This window comes from Anopheles coluzzii, chromosome 2 (genome assembly GCF_943734685.1).
Source record: "Anopheles coluzzii chromosome 2, AcolN3, whole genome shotgun sequence".
In the NCBI taxonomy this organism is placed as follows: Eukaryota; Metazoa; Arthropoda; class Insecta; order Diptera; family Culicidae; genus Anopheles; species Anopheles coluzzii.
This window is the reverse complement of record NC_064670.1, coordinates 87,368,862-87,381,750: the sequence shown is the minus strand read 5'-3', so window position 1 is coordinate 87,381,750 and position 12,889 is coordinate 87,368,862. Positions and strand designations below refer to the sequence as shown.

Below are 12,889 nucleotides of genomic sequence, written 5' to 3'. Positions count from 1 at the left end.
AAAATTCAAACTTAATAGTTAAAACCAATGGTTACAATACACTTCTTCGGGCACCCGCACGTGTATTGCGCATTGCAGTGCGTATTCATACGGTCCAGTGCAACTTTGTTGCATTTAACATATAATTCCACTCGGTGCATATTTTGCATATTTATTTCATTGATTATCTCGCACTTACATCTGCTCCGATTACATCGATGGCGGCCGGCTAGTAATTGTAACAGTTGCAGGTATGTTGCAATTAGTATCATATTATTTCACTGGCGGCACAATATTTTTTGCTGCTTCGGCTGCTGCTGATGCAGCAACTGCAACGGCGATTGCGATGCTACTTACTGCAAGCAGCATTCACTATCTGTCTCCACACCAGCCAGACAGCGAACGGAAGTATGTGTGTGTGTGTGTATTTGTTTGTGGAATATCATTTTGGGGACTGGTGGTGGGTAACGGTTTCCAATACGGGATGACCTTCATTTTCACACGCAATCGAAAATTGGTATTATTGAGTGAGGTGAAACTTTGGGTTGGGGTAGCAACAAATAAACGATGATGGTTCCATTTCGCTGTTGCATCGCGGTGACCGTGGAAATGCTTCCAGTTAATGGTGCCGTTGTTACTCCGCTACGGGGACAATTACAAAACCGCCGTGTGCTGGGTCGTTGTATAGGTTGTGCTCTCCTGTGACTGTTTTACCTTGTTTAAGTGCCGACTTCCTGTACATTAAACTGATTAAGATGGTTTAGAATAACGTTTTAGAGCTGTTTCACTTACCCAGCAGCTCTAATGTGTTCAATCTTAACAAATTGATATGTTTCTTGTTGTAACAACTACATAAAAAATGAAATAAGTAGCTGCCCTGCTTGCTCAAAGCATTGTCTGGCAAGTAATTGCAAAACCACCCACGTGTGTGAAACTCTAGCCAAAGCATCCAACAGAAGCTTACCAATCGTCGTTCAGCTACAGAAACTATGAAACAACTGCTCGCTGTGCCACTGGTACAATTGTTTGACGCCCCACCGGTTCTCGGTAGCGCTGCAGTCACGAACCAAACCATTCCCCATCCTCTCCCTTCTCCCAATAGCTCCCTCACACGGATCATCCCCTTTGGCGTGGAGACGTGCAAGCAAACGTGCGGTTTTGCGCTATTTCTGTTATACGCTAATAAAAATAATTTCACGAAGCACGCAATCAATTTAAATAAGTTTAATGCTGATGCCAATTGTAATTAATGTTGATACGTGTGTGTGTATGTGCTTGTATGTATATACACACACTCATACATTCGTAGGAGGTAAAGCAGCAGCAAAAACGGAGCAGCAATGTGTGTATACGGTAAACTTTCCCCCAGCAATTGCATCGCGTTGAATTCACGCAGAAGCCAGCACACGTGCGAATGCGTTGAAACGATTAAAAGTGTTATTGAAATCATCTCATCCCATTTTCCACCGGTGGGGCAGCGGTTGAATGAATCACGGCACGCTGCTGCCCTTTTTTTTTGTTTCACCTCCCACTTTTATACGCATTGGCTTCCACCCATCGCCCAATCCGAAAGCGGTGTTCGATCGTCGATAATACACACTCCGTTGAAGGTGGAGGTGCATTGTGTGCGTGTGTGATGAGTGTATGTTGCATCGACGGGCAGCGACCTCGGCTGACTTTCCGGCATTTGGCGCAGGTTAAGCGTGATTGCATTTTCCACCGATAGCGCCCTGCCAATGGCTGACGAGGCAAATTGATTTTGACTCTTAAATTATTAACTAATTACCTACCTGCCCCCGCCCGACCGGACGTCACGATAGACGGAAACAGTTTTCAAAAGTACGATTTTAAAACGCCATTGCTAGACACTCGGTAGTGGTTGCAGCAAAAAGCTGTATTTTGTTGTTGTCTTTCCTTCCCATCCTAACACTTATCACACCGCGTTCATTTCTCTCTTTCTTTCTCTCTCTTTTCCAGCTGTACGAAATCAACGATGACCCGAAGCGGAAGGAATTTTTGGACGATCTGTTCCTGTTCATGCAAAAGCGAGGTAAGTGGATGATAAAGGACAATTTTATTATCTTTACGAATTTTACTTCTGCTGACTCACCAAAGTTATATGGTGAAGCGGGGCAAAGCGGAAAACGAAGGGACACGAAATTCTTCCGCTATCAACCGGATATTGAAAGAGTATCAATTCTTGGGGAGTGAATTACTTTTCACGGACATTTTCCCTTTGCAATCACATTGTATGTAGGCAAGGAAGATAAAGCTAGGTACTGCCAGTGCAGTGCTTACGATACATTCTTCTCGTCTGATGTCGATTAATCATTCCAGAGAGTGACAGAGCACTGGCAGCAATTATTTTTTTTATTACATTTCTTCCCCTTCACGTTGCCTGGTCCCTTGGTTTTGTTTTTTGCTCACGTGCTTGTTACTGTTGCCAATCGTGGATTGGTTGTTCGGTGTAAAAATTTACTTCCAAAACATTCAATGCTTAATATAGCATCAAATTAAATGCACACTAAATTCACAAGGGTTTATTTGCCTTCTGATACTTTCCAATTTATTCTTGCATTTGTGTTTTTCGAGCAGCCAGAACGTTTAAATGCGTTAATTATAATCATTGCATTTCACCTCAAACATCGCTCTGTCCTGCAATCGGAAAATAGCAGAAGGTTTGCACTCGCCACTTTATTACAAGATTTCACTCTCAAATTAGTAAACTCTTATTGAGCGTTCAGATGGCATTGTGCAGTCATCTTCCACAGGCTGTGTTTCGATTTTGTTACCACCTCTTGAAAGACGGTTCTTAACTTTACAGCCTTTTCGTCTTTCATTCATCGGTCGCTCGAGACAGTAAAAGCGCACGGAAACTGCAACTGAGGAAATTGCGTTGCGCAAGGTTAAAATTTAATATTTTACGATCCTCGCCTGCGCGTTCGGTTAGGCAAAATCTTTGCCCCAAAACGGGAAGAAAACGACCCATCGCCAGTCGCACCATGAATGAGGATCCGAAACGTCCGTGTGCATCCGTTTGCATCGTTGTAGGTCGTCGGCCGGTTTTGAATTACATTCATAAAATGCGTACACCCGCCCGAATGTGCACACCGTTTGACGGCAGGGTACGGGGATGGCATCTCATGAATGACGCTCGGAGGAGAAGGATGCAGCAGTGCAGCCGTTGTGCAGAAATTGTTCTCGTGCGCAGGTTTTAATGCGTGGTTCATGTTTTATGTCGCCCAGCGGGCGAACGGCCGTACGGGCTTAAATTCTAACGCACGCGGAAGAGTGATGATTGCAAAACACGACCGCTGCATGGTTCATAAAACGTGAAAACTGCAGAGATGCAGATGGTCGTTTTGTTGTGTGTGTGAACCTCGCTTAATCCCAGCAAATCCTACCCCGGCCGCGCGTGAGCATGCTCGATAACGCTGTTCCGAAACGTTTGTGGTACGAATTATCACCCAGATTCGAATGAAAAACATCACCATCATCGGTCGCTTTTGATTGATTGTGTTGTGCAGGGAAAAAGGAGTGCGAGCTGAGTGACTCCGATTGGCACCTGTTTTGATACATGCGGTTTGATGTTTTGCCGACCGCCGAACCAGTTTTCAGTGTTTGAATTAAGTTTGACGCAATGCGCAATGGCGTCTATCCCGCCTGGCAAGTTATCTGTCACGTTCTGATAAATAAATTATGTTTGTACAGTTGATTTATCAAACGGAAGACGATAATTGTCAACAATTTTTTTTCTCTTGAAAAATAAACGCCAAGAAACCCCCCTGCTTTGTCATTTGCGCTGATAATGCTTTATCATATACACTGGAATGAGAAAAATGCAGGCTCAACGCACAATGTTTCAACGCACGACGCTTGACACACGGTAGGGAAACTTTACCGAAAGGCGTGAAAAATTCTTCACTGTAACTATTTCTGGGACAGCCAACCCTAAATGGTCCAAACGGAACGCTAGCGCACGGGCCGTATCAAACAATTAATCAAAGTCAAATTAGAAGCTCGTACGAGATAATCGTAATTTACACTGTTATTGTACGACTGCCTTGCAGGGGATACTGATCGAGGGACCCGGAGCACTGTTTTGCTACTCGCTTTGGTCCACCCGTTGCCTCCCCAAAAATACAACCCCGCAATCATTCATATCACCAAGAGATTAATGAAAAACGAAAAACATCACTCATAGACACTCGTTGGCAGGTTGGCCGTAGTGCGATCGAAATCGGACCAGCTCGGATGGTGATGATGATGATAGCCCTGCCTATCATGCCGACCGTACTGCTTCCAATACGCAAATGTTGTTTCGAGGGTAGGGTGAAAGAAGGTGTCTAACTAAACTCATGAAATCATTAGCCGACGCAGGGCTGGTGTGGTGGTAGGGTGTTCACGATTCAAATCGAAAAAGGATGATCAAATCTTCCGCGCACTGGGACGGAAAGATGGGAGAGAGAAAAGGTCCTAACGTCCAAACAGTACAACAACAAAAAAACACCGAATCGTTCGATCTGTGGCGCGCAGCAATAAAAAAGGAACGCAATTTTCTCGCTGTCAAATTGATCCGAAATCAATATATCAATCTTCCACCGTCGTGTTCGGGTGGTGTACGGAGTGTGCTGCTTCTTCGGTGTGTGCGCTTTCTCTCTAGGCTGCCCATCCCCTTCTCTCCCCTTGTCTTCCTCAGCAATCTCAACAAGTTGCTACAGCATCGCGTCTCAAAATTGCTTTGGAATTGATTCTCTTCCGATGTTAGGATCATTGATTTGAACCATTTCTTCGTGTCCGTCGGGGCTCTAGCGAAGCTTTGGGGCTTCCTTTTTTGTTGTTGTTGTTGTTACTTGTCTACCTTTAACGACCCCGCTTGCTCTTGCGTCCTCTGCAGTCAGGCGATAGTCGACGGCGCCTCGGGACCAATATGTTAGATCGCGAACCTTGTAAGCCCTCCGGGGTGGGGAGTGTGGAGCTTATGCTTTGGCTGCTCCTTTTCCTGCTGTATCTGCACCACGCGATCGTGTTGTCGTCGCGAATGATTAATAAAAGTTTATGTTGAATAATTGGACACTGGACAGTAACGATGCATTCCCCCACCTACTGCCCCGGGACCTACTTGCCACGCGAGGATTACAGCGGTACCTATAAGGCGTTGCTGTGAGGCGCTACAATCAAGTCAAAACAGGCCCGGCCCTACTCGCCGGTTCCTCCAACTCTCGTTTCGCCCTGGTCCTGGGTCTGGGTAAAAGGCACATAAATGATCCGATATTGATCCGAGTGGCTGAGAGGGACGGTGCCGTAGGAGTTACCCACAGAAGGGGGAAGCTGTATCTCAACGCGATCGCACGTTCGATCGGAATCGAAGCTGCGGGAGGTGTATCGCTTGACTCCGGTTCTGGGTCGATCCGCCGTTGTTGATTACCTTGTACTTCTGATTTTCAACAGCTTAGTGCAAATCGATGCAAAACCGTGTGGCACCACCACGGTTTGTTGTGTGCAGTTTGATTTGTGCATGTCTCTGTAGGTGCGAACAAAAACAAAATTAAACCATATCGCTCTCTGCTTGATTGATTTCCTTCAATCAGCGCTTAACGATGTTGCCTTTGTGGGGCCGTTTACGTGTTTTTTTTTTGTTTTGCTTTCTACGGATCTAGAAATCGATTTATTTTTCACACAAACGTGACAGGTTTTTTGTGGGATTTGAGTTATTGGAGTTGTTGATTTGTCTGAGCGGAATTACTTATTGACATGCTAAGGTGTTGAAATGGTTTCATTGAACGTTGCGTTTGTTTGATTAAATTATACTAAATTCTGTTCATATAAACTGTCCTTGTTTTGTTAACATTGTTATTTAATGAGCTCAGTTGTTGAATTCAAATTTTTGTATTTCTCTTTCGCCAATTCTTCGTAAAAGCAAATCCAGAATTTCCAGACAAATAGTAACCAACAAAGTCAACAATGCCTTTTCCGAATTCTTGCCTTTGAGAAATTAGATACACGTTAGTGGATTTTTCCACCCCGATCGATCGCATACTGGCAGCACACCATATCTTTCTTTTATTTCCCAAACCCAAAAAGCATCCTTTGATCTGACTGTGGCCAGATTACCGCAGAAATATGGCCTGGCAGCCCGGCTTGCTGACCGTCGTTTGCTTGATCGATATTTCCGACAGCTGTGTGCGGATCGTCTGCATTCGGCGAACTCTTTCGCTGGAGCTTTGTAGTTAGCAGCTGAAAAATGGAAAAAAGAATAGTTGTGCATTAATTCATCGGGTGGGGTTTGTGTTTTGCTTTTTATTGTTTAGCTTCCGAGTACTGGGCGGGAAAATGTAACCACGCACCGCGCACACTTCAATGGGGGGGGGCAACAAGATGAATAGTGTTGGCATGATTTGTTGCTCCCAAATCTTGCCGCACTTTTCCCTTTCGTCTTTGATTGTGTTTAATGCCGTGTGAAAAGAATTAAGATTTTTAGGTTTTCGAATGGTCCTTTGGCTTCGGGACAGCGCACAGAACCGCTTCCAACGTTCGGGTCATGGAACGTTTGCTATCATATGTTGATTACAGCACAGCCTGCTTCGCGCACTACACCTTCAGCGAACACTGGTGTGTTGATGTTTCACATCTGAAACCATAGCCAACCAGCGTTTCCCGCCCGAAGGCGTCAAATTGTCTGGCGATTGATAGGAAAAGTGAAGCTTTTCACAAACACAAACGCACACACAAACACTCCCATCCAACCGTTCCCACCCTTGATCGAGGTGTGTATCGTTTCGGTCTCTCACTCGCAGCGCATCGCAGCGTAATAAAAACCGATGATGGATCATTTGTTTGCATGATTTAAGAACCGGGCGGGTGGAATACAAAAAACAAAATCCCTCCAAATAAAAAAGGGGCCGCCGTTTTCCCGCGGCAGTGAAAATCTGTTCTTGTCGGAGGGTTCGATTGCTACCACCGGCCACACCACCGCCACGCCAGATCATCGTTTCCGTGGATGCATTACACACGCTGGTGTCGATTGTTTACAAGCAACACATCACAACATAATCAACTTGTTTCGCTACCGCCGTCTTTTTACTGCAACTCGCACGAATAACTCGCACTGTGAGAACGGGACAGAGAAAAACGCCAACGAAAAGATCGGTCCGTAATGGTCGGACTCGGCCGAACAAGAACGAAACCCGTGGCCGGAGCCTATTGATTACGATCGATCCAACTGCCAGCAGCAAAGGGCAGTCGGCAGGCGAGCGCGCGCGCTTCGTTTGAAATGGAGGCCGGCTTAGCCGCGGCACTTAAACAATTTTGTAAACAAATTCCTCACAAAGCGTTGCGGGTCGGGTGTGGCGGGATTAGGGAATTGATCGAATAACTAACCGTAACATTGGCTCGTGCCTGAGCATCAAAAGGACAAGGTTTTCAGTTCCGTACCGTTGTGCTGTTTTTGCTGTGTCATCCGGGAATCCCATTTTCATTGTGCTCCCTTTTTATCGCTCTGTTTTCTTTTTTGCCCGATGCTTCCATTGAAAAAAGAAGAAGAAAAAAACAGGATGCCACCGAGAAGTTGGCTGCCGCGTGGCTTTTACTCTTACGACAACAAGCTTTCGACACGGGCTGCTGTGCGGGAGTCCTTTTGGAGATGAAGTTGAAGCAGTTCAGTTTCCGCCAAGTCACTGCCGACCGGGAAAATGGACGTGTTCGATCGGAATCATCAGATAAACGTTTACACATGCACATTACCGCTGTTTGCAGTAGCCAATCTTCAATCGATTGAACGTCAATCAAACGATAACAAGTGGTGGCGCCGAGGGTGTCGGGTTGCCTATCGGTTGCCTATCGGTTGCCTATCGGTTGTTTGTGGGCATGCAATGAATGCTTAGTTTCTTTTTTATTAGCTTGAATAAGCAGCATGACATAGCATTTGTTACGTTTGCTTCAATGTGAGAATTTTGAAACAGTATTCTCATACTGTTTGGAAAAGTTGTTGCTCAATGAATCGTTTTATTTTTAATATTAAGTTTTTTTTTATTTTTCGTATATTTCTTGTGTTTTTTATGAATTAATCATTAGATGATTTGTGTAATATATTTGTTTTTTTTTACTATTGTTTTATAACAAATGAAAATCGTTTGACAGCTTAACGGATTAAAACGTTTTGAAATTAAACATGTTAAATGTAACATTACTCAACTAATCTTCATCCAATATGCATTATTCAATATAATACTTTTAATTGTGTTGTAATTATAAATTGTGAAGGTTTTTTAGTAAAAAAAAAGTTGACGTTCATATAGACCATTGTATTTTTGGAAAATAATAAACTGAATTGTTATGAAATAAATCAACGATTTCCTGATTTAAAAAAATACCCTTTCAATTGAATCCACTATCCCAAAAGCAATTGTTGCGATGTGCAGTAAATTCAATTATCAAGTACAACAGAACCAATTGAAAAGCAAAGGCAATTGACAAAAATCGTGCCCCAGATATTTAATCTCGACAAGCTACATCGTAACCGATTAGCGATCGTGCCAACTCGATCGCTATCAAACTCGGGCACGACTATCGCATCCGATGTTAATCGAATCTGTCGATACCGCGGCCGGGTTGATGCTGGCAGCCGACCATTGTTTGATCGTTCCATTTCCGCTCTTCTGCGCGAGGACTTCGGAAAAAGAGCCACATCTGGCCGATCGGTTGAAATTGTAAATTAAATTTCAATTAGTAATAAATCTGCCCTCTGCGCTCCCTTTTTATATTAAGCATTTATTATGCGCGTGATTCTCGTCGCCGCCCGAAGCGACCGCGCAGCCCGCGAAAGTGTGCAATAACAAAGACGATGAATATTTGCTCCGCACGCGGACGGACCACCGTGTGATCTGATTTCGCGGGGGAGCATACCTCGGGAGCGGGAAAGCTGTGTTCCTATCGCTACCATCCCGTAATATTCGAGCCACACGCGAACCGATCGAAAGCGGTGTGAAACACACACACACCCGCGGTGTGAAATCGAAACAACAACGCGCGTAGATCGCGGAATGAGTTCACACCTTGCTTCCTTGCTTCTTTGGTAGACCTTAGACTAGCTGCTTCCTTTCCCCCCGGGAGGCTTGCGTCTTGTTAGCAAACCGAAAAGAGCAGCTGTTGATCGTGCACATACACTGCATCGTGCGGTATCATCATCTTTCCTCGCATTTCTCCCCCACAACCAGCTCGAGGTCAGCGCGAAGAGGAGAAAGGATTTTGCTGCCGGGATCACCAGTTGGGCAGCGCAACTTTGGAGGCGCTCCCTTAGGGGTGGGAGGGTGTGTGTGGCCAGCAGAGCCGCCAAATTGACAGGCTGTAAATTGATAAATTGAAGTGTTACATTCACTAAACGGGGAAGCTTTTGGAGGCGACCGGGCAGGCGGCTTTTCATTCGACAATTTGCACGATCGATTAGCAACGGCACGTACCTATCAGTGTTACAAATTTATTGATTCCTATCTTTTGGTGCACGGAAAGGTGCATGGAATTTGGAAAACTTGGTGGTTTTGTTGTTAACGACGAGAAGCGTGTAAGGCGTAGAAGATAAATTCTGACTTCCTTCCATGCACTTATCAATTCAGACCATAAAAATCTTCGGGAATTGAAAGGAATCATGGTTCTCTCTCTCTCTCTCTCTCTTGCTGACTCCCTCACAACAACAAAACCCCGCAGGAAACGGTGCTGAATGGTTGCATAATTCGATTATAATATTTATAAATTGCATTCAAAGTGCATCTGTGTGCAGTCAGCACCAATTTGACGCACCTTTCCCATGGTTGTGCACACGACTGCTTCATACATAAAACAAGCTGTTGACGTTTGCAGTTCGCGTGATAACGAAGTGAATGGAACGGGGGGCATTAACAAGATTTCAATAAATTTATTTATTGATCATTTTTCATTCCACCGCGTGCTGTTTGACACAACGCCGGACTCGCTGGTCTTGCGGTGGGAGATGGTTTTTTCCTTTCAATTTAAGCTCCCTATTCTACCAGCAAAGTGTGAGACCAGCGGTGCCTTTTGCTTGGCCAGTTATTGTTAGACATTTCTCGTTAGCGAAATTGAAATTATTATTATTTTTATTCAGTAAAGACTTCAAACAGTTTACGGCGTCATGAAGTGGAACAATCTGGGCGAAGGTGTGCCGCCAGTGACATAACCATACCCCACCATGGTACGACACATTACGAAAAAGGCAAAGGAAAACCTACTTTTCCCTCATTGTACGGGAGCCATTTATTTTCCGCTCATTAGGACGCGCACCTATTAATAACCGTTTGAGATAAAGCGGAAAATGCCCGGCGTCTTCGATCTGCATCCGTGCCCCCGTCCATTCACTACGCGTCGGGAATAGAAATGTCACTTTCTATTTCACCCGATGCTCAGGGCTCGGGGGTTGAGGCCGTAATCATTCGATATTTACCTCACCACCAGCGGGAGTCGTTCGTGTACTCGGCGCTGACAAACGATTTCCTTGGCGGACGGATTCGTCCGTTTGTCAAAAATCGATGCCGCTTGCTGCTTGCGACGTGGGTCTGGCAGAGGTCTCGCCGTCCCGAACCGAGGCCGATTGATGAGAAAATGATTGACGAGGTCCTACGGCGACGACAATGGATGGCGTGCCGCATCCGCTTCTGTGTCCACCCGTGGCCCCGTGGCTTGCTGCTCTGCTCGGGCAGGGCAGTGATAGATATTTTTGGGATGACCATGGCGGTGTGCTGATTGAGTGGGCGTATTTGGCCAACCGAAATGTCGTACAAAACTACCTCTCCCCAAAAAAAAGAAACAAAAAAATCGAATGAATAAAGCAAAACGGTAAGCGACCATCATCCGGTCCTGTGCCCGGCGGAAGCAAAGGAGGAGGTGGCGAGGTGTATAATGGTAATTCAAGTGACAGATTTCAAGTGAACGGAAAAAATAGATCGATGTGAAGGGGAGCATATTAGAGCGTACAGAAAATACACGAAAGATTGTGCCGATCGCGCGTCTTGCCGCGGAGTTCCTCCGGTGACCGGTGACAAATGAGAGCGTCTTCAGTCGGGGCGAAGACATCTTCTTACCGCCACCCTCCCAGTTCAGATCTTGCCCCGTAAAATGGTGACCGTGGGGCATCGGAATCGAATCGATGGGACACCATCCAGCTACTCCGTGGCAGTGCCAAACCGTTCACAGGGGTCACCGCGTATGGGCATGCTGGGCGGAAATGTCGCCGGTGCCGGAGAGGAAATGTCACCACTGGGGAGGGGTGGGGAAGGGTACGGTTTGCTCTAAAATTATTTGTACATCATTTCCGTCGCATTTGTGTGACCGCAGCCGGCTGAGTGACGCAGTCGGCTTTTTCGGCGATTGTATTATCTGACGAGTTTTCGCTTTTGTGCACGCCAGACCATACGAGGTGTGGAGGAAAGGGAGAGATTGCACAGGGGGAAGGGGGAGGGTTTTTTGGTCTTGGGTTTGGCATTTTGCAATCAAACTACGAACGACTTTTGAAGCACCTCCACAGTGGATGGACAGTCCGATCGGTCCGACACCAGTACGAGGTGGGGGTTGACATAAAAGGAGGGAAAAACCGGCAAGATAAGAGAGATGAGTGTAGCGTTGTGCCCATGGTATGTTTAGATAATGACAGCTAATGAATCGGTTACGCATAAATAAGCATATCAAGCAGCAAGGAACCATTTGCGATGCATTGTTACGTTGTTTTTTTTTACAATTTTCTTCGCAACGAAAAACAAAATTATTATAAAAATTACCAAAAGGAAACAGCAAGATTTTATTTGATTTTCTTAAGCAAACTTTTATTGACCGGAAATGGAATATATGCCTTTTCTGGAGTAAATAAAATACACCATCAGAACAGAGCCACAACGATGTGCAACAAACAAAAAGGAAACTCATCACATACACACATCACAAAGCATTTCCTCTCGTACGCGGGTGTTTTCCATTTTTATCGCTTCCAGCATCGCACTGCTGAAGGGAAACGATCTGTCGCGGTTCAAGGAAGAGACAATTATAAAATGTTTCATTCGTCAGATCTTCCATGCCCGGGGAACGGGGGACGGTACCATATTAAAATCGTTACATACATCGGGCATTTTATTGCTTTTCAAGGAATTTGTCTCATGAATAACACGCTCCAAAGAGCGAAGCCGGCAACGATCAAAATGCAGCAGCAGCAGCTTCGATCAACGACCGATGCACGGCAAAAGAAGGAGGGCGCTGTGAAAATGAAATTAAAATTATGATCCTGTACCACCAATTTTGCCGCCGTCAGTCTGTCAGTCTTTGCGTTGCGTTTCTTTTCTTCGCAAAAATACATTTTCATACCATCGTCGGTGTATGTGTGTGTGTTTGTTTGTTGGCACATGTTCGCACAGTGTGACATCGAGCAGTGTTTGCATTGTATTCAAATTGTAAATTTTACGAGTGCAATTAAGCAATTGTGCAGAGCCACTGTGAGTTACTTGGTGCAATAAATCTCCAGAGAACAGTTGCATCTCTTCCGCAAGAAATGACGAGGTTTGTTATTAGGAGTAAAATAACAAATGCCGTCTAATGTCAAATGAAAGAATACGGCATCATATGGTGGAATTTTATAAAATAACTTGAAGGTGAGCAACGTTTCATCAAATACATTTAAGGGAAACGAAGGGAATTCAAAGAAACCATAATCTCGTTGCTGGTTAAATTACACGAAGTTGCGGCAAGTATTACGTGATACTATGATATCATGTGGTTTATTCCGTGTGATGCAAGACATTTTATTGCAAACATCAATTTTGAATCATAATTTGCAAGATGAAAGCAATATTGTCATGGATTATTTTATTAGCGATTGCCATGAAACTATTATTGCATGCAGAGAAGTTCAATATAA

The 12,889-nt window shown here is 44.9% G+C and overlaps 1 protein-coding gene across 2 annotated transcripts in view; it reads left to right on the top strand.

The window, feature by feature from the left end:
* Window positions 1-12,889, top strand: part of LOC120950050 (protein dead ringer) — a 107,098-nt gene that overhangs the window by 69,219 nt on the left and 24,990 nt on the right. For both annotated transcript variants that reach the window (XM_049606197.1, XM_040367788.2), the window contains one exon: window positions 1,957-2,029. In XM_049606197.1, the coding sequence (XP_049462154.1) occupies window positions 1,957-2,029 (73 nt within the window). The remainder of the gene's footprint in view (window positions 1-1,956; window positions 2,030-12,889) is intronic.